Source organism: Microcaecilia unicolor, chromosome 1, assembly GCF_901765095.1.
Source record: "Microcaecilia unicolor chromosome 1, aMicUni1.1, whole genome shotgun sequence".
Taxonomy (NCBI): domain Eukaryota; kingdom Metazoa; phylum Chordata; class Amphibia; order Gymnophiona; family Siphonopidae; genus Microcaecilia; species Microcaecilia unicolor.
Window position 1 is genome coordinate 546,025,967 of NC_044031.1, and position 23,387 is coordinate 546,049,353.

Sequence of the window (23,387 nt, forward strand, 5' to 3'; positions counted from 1 at the left end):
TCTCATGTAACGATAATTGGCCTAAGTCTTTCTTGCCCCCCCCCCCCCAAAAAAAAAAAAACTTTTCTACTACAGTCCATCTGTTGAAACTGTTCATTATATCTTTTTCATTACATTTGTATATCTAGATCAATCTCAGATTTTAGTATGTTGAGGTCCATTGATTTCCAGTATGGCTTCACATTTTGTCCTGATTTCTTATCACTCAGGTTTTGACACTTCCCCCTTTTCCAATTCTTTGTCATTTAGGGGCCCTATCACGTCCCCTCCCCATTCTTTCATGCTACCTTGGCATGTCCTGCAGGCCCTTGATTCCCCTTTTCGCAAAGCATCTCAATACTTCACCAAATGTCTCATCCCTTATGGTAAAGCAAGCCCAAATCTGTGTATTTTTATTCTCACAAAACTGTCTTTGATGCTTTAATGTGTCTGGTAATATTTATGTAACGACGAGTAAATAAGGCCCGTTTCTGACACAAATGAAACGGGCGCTAGCAAGGTTTTCCTGGGAGTGTGCATGCTTGAGAGAGTGTGTGTGAGAGTGACTGTGAGAGAGAGAGAGTGAATGTGCGAGTGTGTGTGACAGAGAGTGAGTCAGGGTGCAAGTGTGTCTGTGAGACAGAGAATGTGTGTGCGAGACAGAGAGTGTGCGAGTGTGTATGTGAGACACAGTGACTGTGAGAGAGTGTGTTTCACACAGATACACTGTGTGTGTGAGAGAGAGTGTGTGTGAGAGAGTATGTGTGCAATACACAGACTCTCTATGAGTACAAGCGAGTGTGTGAGACCGAGAGTGTGTGTGAGACCGACTGTGTGACACACAGAGAGTGAATGTGAGACTGTGAGAGAGAGAGAGACCACTGACTGTGAGAGAGTGTGTGTGACAGAGTGTGTGTGTGACAGAGATACCTCCCCCCTCCCTCTGTGGTCTCAGGACCCCCTCCCCCCCTGTGGTCTCAGGGCTCCCTGCCTCTCCCCCCCCCCCCCCCTCTGTGTAGCACCGTGCGAGTGTGTGTGTGAGAGAGTGTGTGTGATTGTCCTCTCTCCCCTGGCCCCCTCCAGCCAAACAGTGATTCTCAACTCCCCTGCCCCCCCTCCAGCCACCCAGCTATTCCCCTGGCTCGCCCTCCAGCCACCTAGCGATTCTGCTCTGTCCCCTGCCCCCCTCCATCCTTCCAGCGATTCTGCTCTCTCCCCTGCCCCTCCTTCAACCACCCAGTGATTCTGCTCTCTCCCCTGCAGCCATCCAGCAAATCTGCTCTCTCCCCCTGCCCCCACTGCAGCCACCCAGTGAATCTACTCTTACCTGCCCCCCCCTGCAGCCACCCAGTGAATCTACTCTTACCTGCCCCCCCCCTGCAGCCACCCAGCGAATCTGCTCTCTTCCCTGCCCCTCCTGCAGCCACCCAGCGATTCTGCTGTCTCCCCTGCCCCCCCCCCCCCTGCAGCCACCCAGCGATTCTGCTCTGCCCCCCCTTCAGCCACCCCGTGATTCTGCTCTCTCCCCTGCCTCCTTCAGCCACCCAGCGGTGTTCCTCATACCTTTGCCAAACTTTAAGCACCTCCAACGTTCTGAAGCTGACTCTGTGGCTTCCTTGAAGGTTTCATTGGTTCGTTACGGTGTTTTACCCACCCTTGACGTCATGACGTTTTGACGCCAGGGCGGGGCCCGCCCTCGACGTAATCACGTTTAGACGTGAGGGCGGGGCAGAGACGTGGGCAGAGAGCGATCTACACCGTTACGAACCCACGAACCCTTGAGTGAAGCCACGGAGTCAGCTTCAGAACGTTGGAGGTGCCTTTTATTATAGTAGATATTGATCTTTCTGTTTCAACTTGCATGCAGCTAGGAAGATCCTCTCCTTTACTAAATGCTCATGGAAGCATACAGTTATGTCCTAAGGTTTGTCACTTGCTCTGTATTTATTTGGGGGAGGGGGGGACAGCACATCCTTGTTCTCTACTGTTTTTAGAGTCTCAGGCACCAGCTCTTCACAGCTCACTGAGCTCTCTTATTTGCTCACCCATTCTGCTACAACACAGTAAATTTCTCCTTTGGTCTAAATTTTATTTTTATTGGAAACGCTGATGGATTTAGTCTTCAAGAAGTTCACCATGCGCACCAACTTCACTTTCACCCACCTTTTCTTTTATCTTTAAAGGACGATTTATTGAGAGTAATTACTGTAAATCAACTTTTCACTCAGTTTAGATTCTGATTTTTGGAAACCACAGTTTCAGGATTATTGTTTGTGCTTAATATGGTACTGCACTTGTGGAAACGTTTTGTCTGTACCTGATGCATTCCTTAGTTGATGATGGAGCTTCATCTATAGTGATGCCTTCCTGCAGTGACACTGGAAGCTATCCCCCTAATTTTAAAAAGTTGGGTGCCCAACCTTACGTTTAGTATGCAAAGTTACATTCACTTTTTATAGGTAAGGTCAGTTACCTGGCTTGATTGTTTAGCTGCTAATTGACTTGGCAATTATTGTGTTGCTTGTTGGCAGGCACATAACTGACCTTAGTCTGTATTCTGTAAACTGGACATGCAATTTCCATATTTCGCAATGGGGTGTGAACCTGGGAAGGGAATGGGCAGGTCAAGGACCTGCCTAGGAATTATGCACATGGGTTATGGGATACTATCAGTTGCATGCTTAGCTTCTTACTGTTAGGTGTGAGCATTTGGCTGGTGTAAATGTTAGCGTCTAAAGTTGGTTATGGAACTGTGGTTAGAATACTAGCGTAACTGACGTTAGAGAATTCGTGCCTAGCATGCATCATCCTGGCACCTAAATTGCGGTGACGTTTTGAGAATTTAGCCCTAAGTGTACTTTGCAATACTGTCCAAAATCATAACTACCTATTGAAAATAATTACATCTTTCATTTGCAGTGCAAAATAAATGTAACAGTTACCTGTTGGTGGGATCACAAGAACATTTGAGTGCACACTAGTGTTCTCCATGGTGTACATTAAAGATTTTTTAGTGGTTTCTAGTTGCTGAAGGCGTTTGGTTTCCTGACAGTGAGCCTTGTGTACAACACTGCTGCAAACAGAGATGAATCCTGTACATTCAACCAAACTGTTATTGGGATACTTTGGGTACTATACAGAAAAATGTTGCTCTTTGAAAATGTTTCTATACTGCTCACCTGATATTTGACCGCATAAGTGAATATGTTGTATTGAGTCTACTGTGTAAATAGGTAAGCAAAGGTGGGGGAGGGGGATGTCATTATGAGGCCAACCAGTGTATCTAAAAAAAAATATATATTATTTTTTCTTTTTAGCTCCCTGGTCTACTGTGGATGGGAGAATGAATGCTCCTGAACAGACTTCTGCTTCTTTTGCGTCCCTTGGATTAAATCCTTCAGTTTCTGGTAAATTTTTCTGGTACTTGTTTTAGTAAAGCATAAAAATGAAAAGAAAAAAAAAAAAAAAAAAACCTTAAAACTAGTTTCGTTTAGTATTTTAAGACCACTATATCTATCTTTCTCCAAGGACAAGCAGGACAGCAATTACTGCAGTTAGGTGATGAAGCTCTGGTATAGTTGCTGCCCAACATTTAAATTTTTCTAGAAGCTTTTGGCAGCCCCGACTGTGCATGCATGTGTACCTGTCTTCCTAGCTGCCACAATCATGAGGGACCAGCAGTTGTCTTTCCAGGAGCTGAGGAGGCGCTTTTTTATTGTGCCATCTTCAGCATATGTTTTTCATTGGCGGCCTTTCCTGCCCAGTACCATTTCTTTCTCCCCACCCCTCCCCTTTTCTGGTTCATTTTAGGTTTTCAACCTTTTAAAGCTTCCTTTATTTTTTGGTGGTGGTTTTTTTTTTTTTTTTTTTTGTGGCTCCATGGCTTGCTTGGGCTGGGACTTATTATTTTTATTATTATTATCTTATATACCACTTGCATTCCACTTAGGATTCGCTGGGGTTAACAGACTAAAACTCAACAATTGAGGATTATATAAATGTCATACAACAGCTCGATTACTTTTAAACAGTAACATTAGGAAAGTTTTGAAAACATACCTGTTTGAAATGGACCTTAGTACAAATATGAAGGTGAACATTTTATCTCCCATGACAGTGTATTCCAAACTCTTACCCTTTGGAATGAAAAAAGAGTGTTCATAAAACAGATTTAAAACGAATATTCTTAAGAGAAGGAAAGCCGATTTGTAAGGTGCAGGAAAAGCAAGAATAATGACTGGATGAAGGAATTAAAAGTAATTCTGAAAGGCTTTCTTAATTTTGGCCAAATAATGACTTGAAGACAGTGGCATACCTAGCGTATTTGACACCCGGGACCGATCATTTTTTTAACACCCCTTCCTCTATATGCAAATATTATTTTTAGTAATAACAAGGGTATACCTAGGAAAGGCAGCATCTTAAACACTACAGTGAGCACTAGAACGTTAATACACTCATTGTAAAACTAACCAAGACATTAGTAAAAATGAATCTGCGAACAGAAAACCGTCTTTTTCACAAATATAGAACACTGATACATCCTCACCAAGTATAGAATAAGTAACCACAAACTAAAATTAAACTGAACCCCCAAGAAGCCAGATTCTGCATACAATGCAACACCACAGTGATGCATGTCCTCTAGTACTATGCAAAATATAAAGATAGCAGACATAAATTTGAAAAACTGACAAATACCAATCACCACTTTACAAATTAGCACACAGAAATAAAATAAAAATAGAAAATAAGATACCATTTTATTGGACTAATACATTTTTCAATTAGCTTTCAGAGGCCAAAACCTCCTTCCTCAAGTCAGTACAGTATACTGCTGTTACGGTCCTGACCTAAGGATGGAGGTTTTGGTCTCTGAAAGTTAGTCAAAAATGTATTAAAATTAGTCCAACAAAAAGATCACCTTATTTTCATTTTCTATTTATCACCACAGCTACAATGCTACTTTACTCTAAAGCAAATAAATAAATCAATCTTTTTTTTCTACCTTTGTGTCTCTGGTTTCTGCTTTCCTCGTCTTCTCTTCACTCTCTCCCTTCCATCCAGCATCTGCTCTCTTTCACTCTCCCTTTCATCCAGTGTCTGTCTGCTTTCTCTGCCCCTTCCATCCACTGTCTGCACTCTCCCCCTTTCCATATGGTGTCTGCCAGCTTTCTCTGCCCCTTCCATCCACTGCCTGACTTTTCTTTCCCTTCTATCCAGGATGTGCCTCCCTCTCTCCATCTTTCTCTCTCTACTCTATGTTCCCCATCCATATCCATCTTCTGCTTACCTCCTATTTGACTTTTTTCTCTCCATGTCCACTGTCACTCCCTCTTACTCCCTCTCTCTCTCTCCTATCCATAACCTCCCCTCTGTGTCTCTGTCCCTGTTCCCCCATGTTCAGCATTTGCTCTGTCCCCATCCCTTCCCATGTTCTTCACCCTTCTTTCTCTTCTCTCCTGCACTCCAAACCCAGGGCCAGTATCTCTCTCCCCTGCCTCATAGTACTGCATCTCGTTCTTCCCTTCCCCTGATCCAGCTTTTTCCCAGTCTCCTGTCCCTCATACATCCCACCTTTATCTTCCCTTCCCTTCTTGCTTCCCTTAGATCTAGCATCACTCTCACTCCTTTCTCCACCCCCCCTTTTCCCATTCCCCTGCCATTGCTTTCCTTTCTCTCCCACCACCCTTTCCCCTTAGGTCTGGCATCGCTGTCTCCACCCCCTCTTCCCCTTAGATGTGGTATCACATCACATCCTCCTCTCTCCACCCCTCTTTCCCTTTGGGCTGGCTGGCAGGCAGGCATCACCCCCCCCCCCCCCCCCCCCCCCCCCCCAGATTAGTGCGGAATCGCTGTCCCCCTCTTCACTCCATGCCCGATCTGCTCCTGCATGCCTCTAAGCTTCCAGGCCCGCCAGCAGTGTCTTAGGGATGAAAGTGCTGCCTTCTGCCTGCCCCGGAAGCACCACTAGTATAAAAGGCCCGTTACGGTAGGCAATGAAACGGGCGCTAGCAAGGTAATCCCCCCCCCCCCCGCAGCCTGTCTCCCCTGCCCCCCCCTGCAGCCACCCATCTGGTCTCAGGACCCCCTCCCCACCAACTCTCCTCTGCCCCTGCAGTCACGCATGTGCAGTGGCCCTCCTCTCTCCCCTGCGCCCCCTGCAGCTACCCATGTCCAGCAACCCTCCTCTCCCCCTGCAGCTACCCATGTCCAGCGACCCTCCTCTCCCCTGCCCCACTGCAGCCACGCATGTCCAACGACCCTCCTCTCCTTTCCCTTTGCCCCCCCTGCAGCTACCCATGTCCAGCGACCCACCTCTCTCCCCTGCCCCCCTGCAGCGTCCCTTCTGTCTCCCCTGCCCTCCCCTGCAGCCACCCATCTGGTCTCAGGACCCCCCTCCCCACCTCCCTCTTCCCTGCCCCCCCCTGCAGCCACCCATGTCCAGCGACCCTCCCCCTTTGGCGCATCACCCAAACCCCTACCCCCCCAGCGCATCACTCAAAACCCTCCCCCCCCCCCCCCCCCTCGGGCACATCAACCCCCTTGCCACCCGCAGCCGCCAATACTAACGCTGTCTGGCCGCTGCTGCGTCTCCTGTTGAGCAGCAGCGGCCGGTACAAAAAGAAAAAAGCCAAAAAAAGATTTTAAACCTGAAACACGGCTCCGTAGACAGCCATCTGGCATTGGCTGTCATCTCTGCAGCCGTTCCTCCTCTCCCCTCTGACGTCGCTACGCTCCTTCGGGGTCTTCCTGCAGGGGCAGTGACGTGGAGGGGAGAGGAGGAGCGGCTGCAGTGACGACAGCCAATGCCAGATGGCTGTCTACGGAGCCGCGTTTCAGGTTAAATATCTTTTTTTTGGATTTTTTCTTTTTGTACTGGCCGCTGCTGCTCCACAGGAGAAGCAGCAGCAGCCGGACAGCGTTAGTATTAGCGGCTGCGGGTGGCGAGGGAGTTGATGTGCCCGGGGGGGGGGGGGGGGTAGGGGCTTTGGTGATGCGCCGGGGGGGAGGGTTTTGGGTGATGCATCGGGGGGGGGGGGGGGTAGGGGCTTGGTTGCTGCGCTGGGGCTTAGGGGCTTGGGTGTTGCGCCAAGGGGGGGCACTGAGAGCTGAATGGTAGGCAGCGTGTTTCCCTACTCCTCCCCCTGCCTGGCTCATGGTTTTGCAGGGGCTTGGGTGTTGCGCCAAGGGGGGGCACTGACAGCTGTTTCCCAGGCAGGGGGAGGAGTAGGGAAACACCTCCCCTTGCCTTGGAATCAGCTGTCAGTGACATCACTGACATCAGTTCATTCTAAACTGCCTAGCAGACCACCTTCGAGGGAGCCACGGTACCAGGCACATTAGAACGTTGGAGGTGAGAATTATTATATAGGATGTATCTATGTGTGTGCATTTCAATAACAGAATTAAAAAAAATGCCTACTTATCCTTAATTCAGTTTGTCTTCCTCTCTTGTGGCTTCTGTTCTAGCAGTCACATATTTGCCTGAGCCGCAAGAGTCTCAGGTGATCTACTTGCAGAGTCAGCAGCTATAGGAGTTTTCTGTCTCCTATGAATTACACTCTGGTAGGAATTATTCTCTGTGATATGTTTCTTCTCATATCATATGTGCCTCAGGTGTATATTGTGCAACTGCAGCGGCTGGCAGTTTATCTGGGGTTTCAGTCAGTTATGCAACAGGGGTTTATATACCTTCTTCTCGGCATGAGATTTTGTTATATGACTGTTTATTTAGCTCTACGCTTGTTCTCACCTCTTTAGCTTCAGGTGATCAGGTAATTTCTCAGTGACAGCCTTTACATACTTCGCTATCTGTTGGTATATCGGCAAGGCTCTATGATAACAGTTGGATTTTGTAGTTCAGGCTTCTTGTTTCCACTGTCTACAGCTGAGGTGGACCCATTCCACATTTTCGAGACGGATATACCTTCTTTCAGCCGTCTTTATGGAGTCTCTCTCTGTCCCTCTCAGGGGACAATCTACAGCGGCTCTTGGACCTTCAAGCCTTTTTGCTTTCTAATCATCCTATTTTTTATTTTCCAGGTAGTTTACCGCGTTTTCAATGTCACATGTTTTTCGTATGGCGACATTTGAATGTCATACTGTTATCTCATGCAGGACAGTGTTTTTCATGTCCTTAGATCTGCTGGAAGCTTATCTACGTATTCCTATCAGAATAGGTTTCCAAATGTTTCCTGCGGTTTGTAGTTCTGGGACACCATTTTTCGGTTTCAGGCTCTGCCGTTGCATCTCGCAATGGTCCCTCCCACTGTCACCAAACTTTGGTGTTGGTGGCAGTGACTCTCATGGAAGAGGGAATTCTACTTTCCAGTATCTACGTGTCCAACTAATCAGGGAAACTTCTTATAAAGAGAGTCGGCAGGTCTTAGACGGAACGGGACAATATTTTTTTTTTTTTTACAGTTCTTAGGTTGGCTACTAAAAGTGGTCCAGATTCAAATATTGCTTCTAGGTCGCGTTCTTTATGGTCAACATTATATTCATGTTACTGTCCATGACAGTGACTTTTGGAGTTTTTTTTCCTGGGCTATACCTTTCATGACATCTCTCTGATGTTCTCTCATATCCTGATATCCCTCTCGGATGGAATCAGCTGAGGTGGTCTCTGTATTCTCAATAGTGCAGCACTCTGTTCTGGTGGTTGAGATTGAACATCCTCACTGCAGGTATGCCTGTAGAATATACATAGTGGACAGTTTTTATTGTTCCTTGTCAGTTTTCGTGGATGGGGTGCACGTTGCTTAGGCAGACTACCCTGTTTTCAGTGGTCTCCTTTGGCTACTTGTCACTCCTTCAATTTCTTGGAAATTTGAATAATTTGACTAGCTCTGGAGGACTTTCTTTCCCAACTGGATAGAGAGGTGGTGAGAGTCTGTCGGACAATTCATTGCAGTGGCCTATGTCTTTTCTCAAAGAAGAATGAAGAATCTACTCTTCACATGGCAGAAGGCGAGTCTTTTAGCATGGGTAGGTTTTCGCCTTACTGCCATTTTCAGCTTTCCATGTGGTCGGAGTAAAAAAAAAAAAAAATGATTAATTTAGTGCATTTTTCTCTTTTATTTCACCCTAGTTCCAGGGGAATGGACTCTCACCTTCTGAGTGTTGTCAGCTGATAGTACCTTCATGGGACGCTTCAGTTCTAGAACCTTTTGCTTTGCTTTCGCTCTGTCCTCACAGGTGTCTCGTTTAGTCTCTCGCTGAAAATTTTTGTCAGCGGCGGGGTAGATGCCCTCTTGCACAGCAATAGTCTTCTCTATCTCTTTCCTCCATCTTTTCTCTGGAGTCGTCTTTTACAGGACATCGAGACGCATGGGGGGCCAGTAGATCTGGCAGCTCCATATTGGTCCTAAGGTGGAGCTTTAGTATCTTTCTTGGCGTCTTCTCTACATCTTCTGGTTAGCAAGGCCCTCCGGTTAGCAAGGCCCGGTTGTTCCAAAGTCCCATCTTTCGCCAGTCCAGGTTTCTTTTTGCCTTATCATTGGGCTCTGCTACGGCCTTGATGAGCTAAGACAAGATTTGCTGCTTCAGTAATTATTACTATGCTGCGGTTGCGTCGTCGGACCATGTCTCTCTCTGTTGGATAATGGATGTTCTCTCTCTCTTTTCTTTACCTGCAGGTTGCAGCTGTTTTTTTCTTCTGGTTTTCCATTAAGGTTTTTTCTCAAGACACTGTTTTTTCGTAGCCATTGAGTCAGCTAGGAGAGTCTCGGGACTGCAAGTTTTTTCCCTGCAGGTCTCTACGTTTCCAGTGCTTCTACTTCTGGTTCCTTCTTTTCTGTCTACCGGAGTTTCATATTTTTCATCTTTCTCAATCAGTTTTTTCTTTCTGTTCTGGAGTCTTCGGGAGTACAAGATCATAGGAAATTCAATAATTTCGATATTAACAGAGATCTTACCAATTAAGGGAGCGGTTACACGGTATTTCACAGCTATTGAACATTTAGGCGCTGGGATTGCCTTTTTTTGTCCTTCTAGCCGGTCGGCGTAAGTTTTTGGTTGTTTCTCTCTATATCTCGATGCTTTAAGGAAATCAGAACTGCTAATTGTCTTCTCGCCGTGGGTACAGTTACAGTAAAGTCTAAAACACATTCCAACTTGATAAGCGGTTGTTCCTTGACAGACTGATTTTTAGGGCCCTAGGAGTACTTTGGCACACTAGATGGTCATGGTCGCCAGTAGGCGGTCTTTCAACTTCAGTATTCCTAGCAAGTTTGATAGGGTCCCTCCTGTAAGATTACTGCTTTGGTACTTCCCATCAGTCCAATCTTGGTCCGGTCCGGAGGGACGCTAAGGAAGGAGAAATTAGATCTTACCTGCTAATTTGCTTTCCTTTAGTCCCTCTGGACCGGACCAGGCCCCTCCCATGTTTTCATCACCTTTTCAACAGAATATTTAAAAAACAAACAAACAAACCAAATGCTAGTGTATATATAGAACTTTAAGTGGGCCATGCCACGTCTCTGGTCGGAGTTGCTGGTGGGCTCGGTTGTTGGTATATATATATAGATCTATGTATATATACCAACATATATATATATATATATATATATATATATATATATATATATATATATATATAACTTTAAGAGGGCCTTACCACTTCTCTGCTGAGAGTTGCTGGTGAGTTCTAATTCAAGTGAGCCATACCACTTCTCTGGTAGGAGTTGCTGGTGAGCTTTACTACAAGAGGGCCATACCACTTCTCTGGTGAGAGTTGCTGGTGAGCTCTAATACTTGGCATTGCCGAGTGCTTTGTGGCTGCTAGGATTCCATACGGCACAGAAGGTCTTTCTTTCTCTCTTTCCTGCTTTGTTAGTCAAATACTGAGGCTAGGGTCACATTGGCTCTCTAGAGTCAGTTTTTTTCTCAGTCTCCACCTGCTGGAAGGCGAGCACAACCCATCAGTCCAATCCTGGTCCGGTCCGGAGGGACTAAAGGAAAGCAAATTAGCAGGTAAGATCTAATTTCTCCTTATCCAATTGGCTAGCAGATTGGATCTCCTTTGCTTACACCCAGACTGGGCTGATTCTACAAGGTTATGTTATGGCTCACAATGTCAGAGCTATGGCTGTGGCAGTAGCCCATTTGAAATCAACTTTTGCTGAGGAGATTTGCAAAACTTGTCTTCAGTCCACTCGTTCACTTCTCACTACTGCCTTGAGCAGGATTCCTGATGTGACAGCTGGTTCGGTCAGACAGTTCTGCAGAATTTGTTTGGGGTCTAGAACCCATCATAGGCCTGTTTTTGTTCTGTTCCAGGCTGCACTTGCACAGCAGGAATGTACATAAGAGTTTAGTTTGATTGGTTTCTGGTAGGCCTTGCTTGTTGCAGGTCCCTATTGTCCAATATTTGTTGTCTTTCGGTGAGTCCGGTAGCTAGGAATTCCCAATTGTGGTAATGGTTGTCTTTCTTGTCCTTGGAGAATGCAAAGTTACTGACATGCAGCAGATGTTTTCCAAGAACAATAGAACACATTATCGCAGACGCTTCCACCCTAGGAGTTGTATTCTCTAAGCTTTTATATTCACTTCCAGTCCCGCACAGTTTGAGGCAAGCAGGAAATCACGCACTCATTCATGCACAGCCAGGGCTGCCAAAGGCTTCTAGCAAAATAGAATGCTGGGCAGCATCTGCACTGGAGCTCTATTGGATGTCGTCGCCCAACTGTGGTAGCATGACCTGCTGTCCTTTGAGAAGGCCTGCTATAGTGAGTACATTTTCCTGAACTTTAGTGTATGAGTACAAGACTAATATTTGAAATCTACATCTACTGAAAAATTCTGTGGTATCTGTTTTGGATTAAGCATCCTGATTTAACAGTGTCATGTTGTTCCACACATCCTGTATTGGTGTCATCACTAAGCCTATGTACTTACAATCCATGATATGGCATTATGAATTATAAGTAAAAAGGCTTACTGATGTGACCAATTCAGGAAGGAATTCTTGGAGAAAAGGTCTGGTAGATTGGCTCTTCTTTAATTTTATGTGTTTTAGTGTGCATTGCTTTGGGATGTGATGTATTACTATATGGCATTGATTTTTCTATTGTAAACTTCTGTAATGCTGTGTAAAAGGCAGTATATAAGAAATAAATAAAATGCTACATAAGTCTTCCCATTTCCATGACACACTCTTCTATTTCAGTTTACAGGCCAACCCCTTGTTGAAGGGTATCAGTCCAGAACACAGGGAACACTTTTTTTTCGAGCAAAAAATAAAGCACTTCCATGGTCCACCTTATCACATATTAGAAGCCCTGATGGTTCTTCCCATTGTGAAGATAGGTCTACATGACTACTTGGTCAAAACAGCAGTTTTTGACTGAATTAACACTATAGCCAACTCCTCAGGTGTATCATAGTAACATAGTAAATGTGGGCAGATAAAGACCTCCACAGTCCATCCAGCTGGCCAATAAGGTGGCTATAGTTGAATCTGGCACACTGCACAGGTTCCACTTCATTATGAATAAACACTGATATACTTAATCCCTATCTCTCCCAGCTAATTTTGGGCACAGACCATAGACGTCTGCCTGGCACAGGTCCTACATACAACTACTGGCGTTGCCATTGAAGCCCACTCCAATGTTGATCCTGATCTGTTTTATGCAGTTTATGGGACCCAGACCATAGAAGTCTTCCCAGTATTGGTCTAACTTCCTAACCTCTGAAGCTGCTGTCAAAAGCTCACTCCAGTTATGAGAAGATCATTTAAGTTTAGCTTTAACTGGATTCCATTTTCTTTATAGTGATCCTCTATGTTTATCCCACACATTCTTGAATTCTGTCACTGTTTTCATCTTCACAGCCTCCACCCATTGTTCCTGGCCCTCTTAAAGTGTACACATTCTATAATATCCAGGCAGTATAACCTTAGCACATCATCGCACACAAGAAGTCTCCGTTCTTTTCTGAAATTTACTTTATTGAATAAGTGTAGCTAATTTACTCAGTTTGTAGATTCTCAGAAGCTTGTTGCCCTAAGGCAAGAGACTTCATAGTTCTGAATATTGCAGCAGTGGGTGGTGATGAAGTTTTGAAGAGGGGAAAAAAAGGGCTTTACAGTTGAAAAGGGGAGAATTGGCAGGTGGATGAAGGTAGTTTGAGGACCTTATGAGACTGGGCAACCAAATGGCAGATGACATTTAGTGTGAGCAAGTGCAAAATGATTCATGTGGGAAAGAGGAACCCTTATTATAGCTACGTGATGCAAGGTTCCACATTAGAAATCGCTGCCCAGGAAAAGGATCTAGGTGTCATTGATATGTTTGAAGCAGCAGCTAAGAAAGCAAATAGAATGTTTGGAATTTAGGAAAGGAATGGAAAACAAAAATGAGAATGTTATAATGCCTTTATATCGTTCCATGATGCGACTACACCTCGAACACTGTGTGTAATTCTGGTCAATGCGTCGGATGAGCAGAATTAGAAAAGCTGCAGAGAAGGGCAACAAAAATGATAAAGGAGTTGGGACAACTTCCTTATGAGGAAAGGCTAAAGTGACTAAGGCTTTTCAGCTTGGAGAAGAGACAGCTGAGGGAAAATATAATAGAGGTCTAGACGTGAATTGTTTGTTTATCTTTTCAAAAATACTAGGACTTGGAGGCATGCAGTAAAGCTACTAACTTAAATTTAAAACAAACTGGAGAAACTTTCTTCACTCAATGTTTAATTAAACTCTGGAATTCATTGCCAGAGTATGTGGTAAAATTAGTTAGCAGGGTTTAAAAAAGGTTTGGATAATTTTCCTAAAAGTCCATAAGCCATTATTAAGATGAACTTGGGAAAATCCACTGCTTATTTCTAGGATAAGCAGCATAAAATCTGTTTTACTGCTCTGGGATCTTGCCAGCTACTTGTGACCTGGATTGGCCACTGTCAGAAACAGGATACTGGGCTTGATGGACCTCTGATCTGTCCCATTATGGCAACACTTATGTTCTTATGCTACTAAGTTTCAGCAAAACCAGCCGGTCACAGCTTGGCAGATGTTGGGGTTGGTAGTGCATGTCACTCTCATGGCTCGTTTCCATTTACAGGGCGCCCAGTGAACCCTCGTTTCCCATGGTGTCATGTCATGGGGAACCTTGTGGATGTAATCACCATTAAGCCAGAGTTAGCTCAGTCACTTTGGTGGATGATGTAACCCAGTTTGATCTTGGGGTCCTCATTCCAAATTCGTCTGCTCTAGAAGGTTCTGATTACAGATGCATCCAATCTGTGATGGGGAGCTGTGTAGATGGGCTTCACACCCAGGGATTCTAGTCTGCTTAGCAGACTGAGCTTAAAGGCTTTCAGAGATCAGCTGTTGAGCAAAATTGTTGTAATTCAGAGAGGTTGCCATGTACTTTGTCAACAGGCAGGGGGGTACGGATTCCTACCCCTTGTTTCAGGAGGCGGTCAGGATGTGGCAGTAGGCCACCAGCCATGATGTGCTCCGAGCCACATATCTGGCAGGGGAAGACAACAGTCTGGCTGACAGACCGAGCAAGGTAATGCAACCGCATGAGTAGTCTCTCAATATGGGAGTTGCCAGCAAGATCTTCAGATAGTGAGGCACCCCCTTAGTGAATTTTTTGCTACTCATTTCAGCAAGGTCTCTCTGTTCATCTTCAGACTCGGGTACAACAGCAGACTAGCATCAGATGCCTTCCTCCTGAATTGGGGGGAAAGTGTATCCATATCCTCCTTTCCCTCTGATTGCCATGAACAAATTGGTTATAAATGCTACTTCCCCCCTCCTCCCAAGTGTACAAAATTGTACAGAGCAAACCACAGTCTGAGGTCTGGACTCATGACCTTAAACCCAATAAGGCCAACCCACTCCCTCACCACTCCAACAGATCCTCAAACACTGCTATAACCCCCCCCCCCCCCAACCCAAATGACTAAGCAGTAGTAGTAGTCATATCGTAAAGTGGATTGAGCAGCGGGCAAGATCGAGGCCAAATACGGATTTCAGATCTGAAGAAAAAACTTTTGTTGTGTATGATAATGAGCCCTAAATTACTCCTTAAGCATCAAAGCATAAAGTTTGTTCCTCCAGTACCAAAATGTAGGAGGGGGAGTCCTACAGCCAATGATTTTAAATGCATTTCTGACCCAAAATATATGCTTTCACTAAGAAAACTTGCTTTTCTCTACTCCGTGATCCCAGCAAAGATGTTTTAAGAAATAACATTCCCTCCAAAGACAACACAAGGGGGTGTCCCAGAAGATACTGTATGTAACTGAGAAGAGCCACCCAAAAGGCTTGAATCCGTCTACAGGCCCACAGATTATGAGATAACGTATTATCCCTCTCCTGACACTTTACACAACTAGGGATATTGGTGCAGTCTGCATTGAAAGGCTCAGGATTGAGAAAAGTAGGCTCGATAAAGCACCCGGTAGTGACGTTTCTGTAAGTAAGCTGAATGAACCAGTCCAGGATTCCATGCAAATAAAGTACACACAAACATGCATCTCAAGGGTCGCCCCAGATCCTGAGCCCAAACATCCTGTACATGAAGCTAGGAGCTGAATGTTGGGTAATGAACAGTTTATGAAACAGGAAATGGACATGTGTCCTAACCCATCATCCTCCAAACATTCCTGTATATGAGCACCAAAGGAGGTGGCAGTCCCTTAAAATAGCTGACAAATTACCTATACCTAGGTTCCACCTTAACAAGTAGGTTGTCCTGCCAACTTTTTTTTCCCCAAAACCTCTTGTCCACCTGCCAGAAGTGAACTGCATACTTTGGACTGCAAGTGGGCTTTAGCTTTCAATCTGGAGTGGTCTAAAGCCTATACAGTCCATCCATAAAGCCTATACAGTCCACCCAGTTTATTTACTTTGACCCAAACAGGATGGGGGCAGCTGTCGGTGAAAGCACTTGATCCAGTGGCTAGCAGACTGGCTCTCTCTCACTTATGCCCAGGTTCACAATGTCAGAGCTTTGGCTGTCAGTGGCCAACTTGAGGTCAACCTCCATTGAATAGATTTGCAAAACTGCCATGTGGTCTTCAGTCCACACATTCACATATCTGTCGAGATGGTCAGTTTGGTCAGACAGTTCTGCAGAATTTGTTTGGAGTCTAGAATTCAACTCCACCCTCCTGGACACACTTTTTTTTTCTGTTTCTTGTTGCACTTTCACAATGGGCCTGCTTTGTTAGTGTTTGGGTCTTCTTGGCCTTTCCGTTGCAAAGCCCTATTGACCTTTGTTTTTGATGAGCCTGGTAGCTAGGGATTCCCATCTGAGAATACCGTCCTGCTTGTCCTTGGAGAAAATGAAGTTACTCACCTGTAGCAGGTGTTCTCAGAGTACAGCAGGACAAGTATTCTCACATACCCTCCCATCTCCCCTTGGAAATGCATTCCCTGTGCCTTTTTATCCAACTGTTGGTCCCATTTGACTCTGGCAGGCTGCGTGTACAGTGCGGGCCTACTAAAGGCTTATAGAATTTTTGTTGGAATGCTGGCTAGCGTCCACTCCAGGGCTCCATCGGATGAGGTCACCCATCTGTGAGAATACTTGTCCTGCTGTCCTTGTAGAACACCACTTACAGGGAAGTAACTTTGCTTTGTAGCAGGGGGGGTCCAGAGCCCGAGGTGAGGGGGCACATTTTAGCCCCCCCCCCCCCGGTGCTGCTGACCCCCCTGCCGCCGACCCTCTCGACCCCCCCCCCCAACCCGCCATTGCCTGCCTTTGCTGGCGGGGGACCCCAATCCCCGCCAATCGAGGTCCTCTTCTCGCAAAAGGCTTCCTTCTGTTTCTGACGTCAGGACGTCAGACTCACAGAACGAAACCTTGCAGATCAGCTGATCTTGCAAGGCTTCGTTTTGTGAGTCTGACGTGGACGTCAGAAACAGAAGGAAGCCTTTTGCAAGACGAGGAGGACCTCGGCTGGCGGGGGTTGGGGTCCCCCGCCAGCAAAGGCAGGCGACGGCGGGTTGGCAGCGAGAGGGGGGGGTCAGGCATGTCAACGGCAGGGGGTCCAGAGCCAAATCTACGGGGGCCCAGGCCCCCCTGGCCCCACGTAACTACACCACTGCTTTGTAGACCACCCATCTAACATTCTGAGAGATTAACAAAACAGTGTATAGATGAACTTGGTTATGACATAAAGCAAAGGCTATTTTTCTTCAGTCTATGCGCTTAAGAAAAGATGTGCTTGCCTCTGTTGAGCATTTGATCTTTTGCTTTAGATTGTATGTTTGGACTTCCCTTATCTTTGTGATGGTTCTATTTATAAAAAGTGGAGGTGTATGAATATATATATATATACTAGTAAAAAAAGGCCCATTTGTGAGAGGAATGAAACGGGCACTAGCAAGGTTTTCATGGAAGTGTGTATGTTTGACAGTGAGTGTGTGAGAGACAGAGTGAATTTGCGACTGTGTGTGTGAGAGAGTGAGACTGTCTGTGTGAGAGTGTGTGTTCGAGACAGAGAGTGTGCCGCAGGGGTCCCCCCTGCGTGTGTTGGCATCCTTCCCGCTCCCCCCCGTGTTTCCTTTTCCCATATCCTTCTCGTCCCCCACCCCCCTCCCAGCCTCAGGGTCGTGCCCCCCCTCCCCCCACCCCCCGGCCTGCAGGATCGTGGGCCCTGTGGCGGCGTTTTTCTGTATCGTAGTGTGTATGTTTGAGAGAGTGTGTGTGAGAGTGAGTGAATGTGTGAGTGTGACAGAGTGAGAGTGTGTGTGGCGTGTGTGTGTGAGGGAATCCCAGCTTCAGGATGTTGGCCCCGCCTCCCTTGGGCTTTCAGGATGGTGGTCCCTCCGTCTGCCGGCGTTTTTCCCCCTCCCCCCTTCCTGCCTTCCCCCTTCCCTCCTCGCAGGTTGAGGTTCGAGTGCCCCCCCTTCCAGTGCCTTTCAGGGTCGTGGCGCTCCCTCCGACTGAAGCTGTCTCCCTTCCTGGCACGTTCAGGCAGGCTGGCTCCCTGCGTGTGTCCGACGTTCAGGCTGCCTGCCTGCGTCGCTCCCTCCGTGTCTCCGAGTTTGTGCGGGGCGATGGGAGTCCTGCGAAGTTGGGAAATGGCTGCCGAGGGGCAAGGGGAGTGAGATCGCGTGTCGCCGATGCGTCCCCGCCTGCCTCTCTCCGACGACGTGCGGGTGATGTTAGTCCTCCGGAGGTGGGAAATATCCGCCGAGGGTCAGGGAGATGGCGTTTGGCCGATTGTCATGGCGCCGCCCTCGACGTTATGACGCGAGGGCAGGCCAGACACTCAGGGCAAACCGGATATCTCTGGCGCCTCAATTTCCGGCTTGAGGCTTCAGATCGTTGGAGGTGCCTTTTATAGGAATACGTAGAGAGTTCCATATATATATGTAGAGAGTTCTATGGATTATTATGAAGCAGTCTTTGGGAAGAGAGGTTTTTAGCCTCTTCCTAAAGTTGAGGTAGCTGTTTTCTGATCTGATGGGAATACAGTGTATAAAGTGTAAGGGTCTGGGACCAAAGAAATGCATGCAGTTAACCAGAGCGTGCACTTAACTGTTGTGACCCAAAGAAGCTTGACATCTGATAAACATATGTACAGTATACAGTCTCAGTTAACTGACATTAGGCTTGCTTGAAGTAATCAGTTATAGTCCTCTATACACTCTTGGGTCTGTGAGTTCCATAGGCTACGTCTGCCAGATGGTAAAAACTGTCATAGCAGTGACATCCAGTGGCCTCCAGATAGGCCCGCACGGTGTTGACTCTCCAGCGCTCTTGCAAAAGTGACAGGAGGAGGTTGTTGAATTTCATCAGCATGTGCCTCGCTGCTCATTTCTTCATCTGTTCCATCATCAGCCATTGTTGCCTGCGTGTAGGCGCATATCTCGACATCAGTGCTGTCTTCAGCTGTTTGTAGATCGTAATCAACAGCTGCGTAGCGATGGAACTCCTCTTCAGTAACACCGGCTGGGATGTCAATAACCTGTTCATCTGACGCATTTGCAACAGCTGCATCTGTTTCGTCCCTCTCCAAATCCTTAACAAAGCTTGCCCACTTATAGCAGTTCACAATGGTTGCCTGTGTAACATGATTCCAGGCTTCTTTCTGCATATGTAGGGAATCCAACAGTGATAACGAGCCAGTTCAACAGCACGTTTATCCTTTGCAGTCTGGTCATCCATAACGCTCATCAGACGACGTAGCACAAGAGCCCGATAATGTTGTTTGAAATTGGCTATTATGCCCTGATCCATATGTTGGATCAGAGAGGTAGTGTTTGGTGGCAGGAAGACCACCTTGACGTTAGACAGCCTGACATCATCCCTGTGTGCAGCACAATTATCACAAAGCAGCAAAATCTGACACTTTTGAGCCCGCATTCTAGTGTCTAACTTCTTTAGCCACTGCTTCCAAATTTCCCCAGTCATCCATGAATTTGTGTTAGCCTCTATGACACAGGAAGGGTCGCTTAACTTTCTTGAAGCAACAGGGCTGTTTGCTCTTTCCAGTGACGAGGGGTTCCAACTTCTCACTCCCATTCATATTGCAGCAAAGGAGGATTGTCAGTCGGTCCTTCGGTGTTTTACCTCCAGTAGTTTCGGCATGTTTGAATGCAAGTGTTCCATCAGGAATCGCTCTCCAGTAGAGACCATTTTTGTGAGCATTGAAAATGTCACGAGGTGCAAACTTATTCAAGATGGTAGGAAGAACTGAAACAATACAATTTTCAGCACCAAAGTCATCAGCGTCTTGTTTCTCACCATGCTGTTTGTTTCTTGAATTTTATGCTGTTCCTCTCCTTCTATTTTTCCAACCCATCCAACAGTGGTTTTGAATTCAGTTAGTCCAATACTTTCTGCTAGCCGGTTAGCTTTCTCCATAAGCAGTGGACTACTGACAGGAAACTGTCTGCTTCTGACTCGAGAGAACCACCGAAGAAGACCATCTTCTACCTCCTCAGCTTTTCCCGCCTGTTTTCGTTTCCATTGTGGATTTGTATTGTTTTGCCAGTCTTCCAGAAGCTGATGTTTCTGCTTCAAGACGTGAAATTTGACTGGGATTGACACCATATTCTTTAGCAATAGATGCTTGACTTTGTTTTCTAATTTTTTTTAAGAACTTCTATTCGTTCAGCCAGTGTTAAAGCCTTACAGTTCGGCCGCAACAACGACCCCGGTGTACGCCCTAACATTCTTTTGCTTATTCTGCCTGTGGCAGTTAAAGAGGCAGTAAATTTGAAATCTCGTTGGTTGTCACGCGCCAATCGGCTTCCATATTCCATCTGATGTGCACTTAAATGGAGTCCACTGTATTATATATATATATATATACTCTATACGTATTTCCATCAGAACAGAAAACAGCTACCTCAACTTTAGGAAGAGGCTAAAAACCTTTCTCTTCCCAAAGACTGCTTCATAATAACCCATCATGACTTCTACCTCCTAGTTTCATCCATTATCCTTTCCTTTAATTTTGTTAGTCTCGTGCATTACACAGTTGTTTCTAATTTTTCTCATACCTCACACTAACACTATCTGCTTTTGTCTCACCTAGAATGTTCTGCACTGAACCCTGAAAAGGGGATATTAACAGTGTACAAGAAATGAATTGAATAAGTCTGAAATGAGAATGCAGAACCTGGGGCAGGGATGTTGACCTCCTTGAGTGCCATAAGTGAGAGCTCCAAGTTATGCATATTAGCTTGGTTCTTGAACCAATGTATGCAATGTTAGAAGCCTAGTGTAAATGCGGACAACCATGCAACTGGGTCTGTCTGGTATGCTGACTATGCTGGCAGATGCAAATGCAGCAATAAAGTCCTAGAGGGAATGTGGGTGTTCTCATAGGCAGGTATGTCTGGCAGGCTATATACTCCTGATGCCAACCGGGTTGGGGGTATCTGGTTATTGGCAGCAATGTACCATCTGGAAAGGCCATTGGGACCCAGGAGCATGATAAGTCAGCAATCTTAGCTGTCTGGATTATTGTGTGCAGTCTTGTCGTTATGGGATATGAGAGGTATGAATTAAAGAGAAAGTCTTCATGCTTATCTACCCAGGAAGGTGAAGTAGAAAGAGAAATATGAGTGTCTTGGATAAGGCACAATATTATATGCCATGGCTGACAGCTATGATTATAATTGAAAACGGGTAACCTGGAATACTTAGATGGACTGGTTGACCTGTCTGCTGTCATCTTCTGTTAAAAATAGTTCTTGAATATTCCTTGTAAAATTCTGAAAACCAAACTTGGTTGTGGCTTCTCAAGAATTGGGGTTTGCTGTCTCTGACTTAAAAGGAATTACTTGTCGCTATGCTACTGTTTTTCATTTAGGCCCATGTGCATTTTATTAACTGCTTTCCCATAATGCTAACCCATAGAAAATGAGAGCATTGTTGGAGAGATAAAACTATATAATTTTTAAACTGTATAAAATTGAAGGTTTTATTCTTTCTCTGTACTTGTTTTTTCTTCTAGGCACTGTAAGTGAGACGGTTTCTCAGACTAGCACCTCTGATATTCAATGGGATATAAGCTGTAATCCACCCCATATTGATGATGAATGGTCTGGGCCAAGTATGTCCTTACTGAAGCATTACATGACACCAAAATACTTTTCAGAAGTACCACTTATCTACATTTATTTCTTTTCTTTTTATATTCTTATCACACTTGATATACCACCTAACAAAGTCCTCTAAGTGGAACACAATAATAAGTACAACAAAAGTACTTACATAGTAAACTACATAAAATACATAAAAATAGATTGCTATTGTTGAGACCAATGTAAAAATACAGAACTTAAGTTGCACATTATCCCCATACTGTACATACATGAAATACGTGAATAGAAAAATAAGACAAAATCTATGTGTAGAGGGACAAAAATGTATGAAGCCCTTGTAGCACATTTGGAATATGGGGTTTAGTTTTTGGCACAATTCAAAGGATGTCCAAATACTAGAGTACAATAAAGATTGCATGGCTTTTAAGAAGATATGAGTGCATTTGAGGGCTTGATTTTGTTGCTGAGGTCTAACCAAAAGAGGGGATAAACGTTTCAGGGCCTGGGGGGATCCACAAAAAGGTGTAACAAATTTAATTACACACCTTTAAACACAATTCTTAAATCTAACAAAGTATCTTCAAATATTAAAAAGACACCTTTTTACCATATTTTTATTAATTTTCTTGTTCACAGTAGCTTCTAGTTATGCCTGAATAGAACTTATTATGAAAACAGCAGATAATCAGTTGCATTCAGAAAAGGTTCTGTTTAGGTAGCAGTGATCTCAGCTCATGACTTGGAAGCATATGTTCCAGTCTAACAAAGTGAAAACTCCCAGTAGCTGATATTCAGCAAACATTTCTTAGTATTTTGCTAACCACCACCTGTAGTAATGCCCAGAAATTCAGTGCCGAGCCATGTTTGGGCTTTGGCATTGAATTTTTGGATTTGTGGAGTTGGCTAAAGCATAGGCAGTTAAATGCAATATTCAGCACTTTAACCAGTGTGTGGCACCAAGTAAAGATAGGACTGACTTTTATGAGGTTATTTTGACTAGATAAGTGCTGATTCCAAACTAGAACGTGTTCCCCCACCCCCCCCCCTCAAAGTGCCAGTTTTGAGAGAGGCACTACTAACTTGACACTTTCAGCGGCCCTAACCTGTTAAGTGCCGCTGAAAAGAAAAGTTACAACTGATATGAAATTGATATATTTAGACAATATCTTGAAACCTCTATTGTTTTAAAAACTTGCCCTATTTTAAAGCTGTTCTGTAAATAAAAGCATTGGAAATGATTTTAGATGGCCTTGATTCTGCCGATCCTGGCTCTGACTGGAATGCACCAGTGGAGGCATGGGGGAATTGGGTTGAAGAAGAAACTACTGCTTGCCCACAGCCTGAAGAGCCAATATCTGATGTTCAAAAGGTTAGTCATCTGCTTCTTGTGGTAGTTGTGACACTGTGGTAACTAGAACATTAGTATCTAAAAAGAGCAGTAAATTATTTCCTTAATGATCCACTTAATTTATAGCACAGGAGTTGATGAAATAGTTGCTGCATTAGCCCATGAACAAGTTTAACATGGTCTCTTGCATCGTGAGAGGATGTGGCCTAGTTGTTAGCAGTGGATTGAGAATCAGGGACTGAATTCTGCCTCTGTTACTGACACTCCTTGTGACCTTGGGCAACTTACTTATCTCCCATTGTCTCAGGTACCTATATAAGCTTCTTATGGCAGGGACATATTGTACTTGAATGTTGAACATTGTACAGTGCTGCATATCTCCAGTGCCACACTAAAAAGTAGTAGTAGTATTAATCAGGGATGTTATCATCTACAGCATCTGCACTATTGCTACTGCCAACACTAACTCTAGTGTATTAAGCTAGGGGTGGACACTTTTATCCTGAGCAACGTGTTTTTAAAATTCCTGTC

General features: G+C 45.1%; 1 protein-coding gene across 1 annotated transcript in view; it reads left to right on the forward strand.

Moving 5' to 3' along the window:
* The window catches only part of MTDH (metadherin), a 128,167-nt gene that overhangs the window by 43,027 nt on the left and 61,753 nt on the right, over positions 1–23,387 (forward strand). Inside the window, exons 6-8 of the mRNA XM_030189776.1 lie at positions 3,297–3,386; positions 21,418–21,516; positions 22,753–22,877. Of these exons, the coding sequence (XP_030045636.1) occupies positions 3,297–3,386; positions 21,418–21,516; positions 22,753–22,877 (314 nt within the window). The remainder of the gene's footprint in view (positions 1–3,296; positions 3,387–21,417; positions 21,517–22,752; positions 22,878–23,387) is intronic.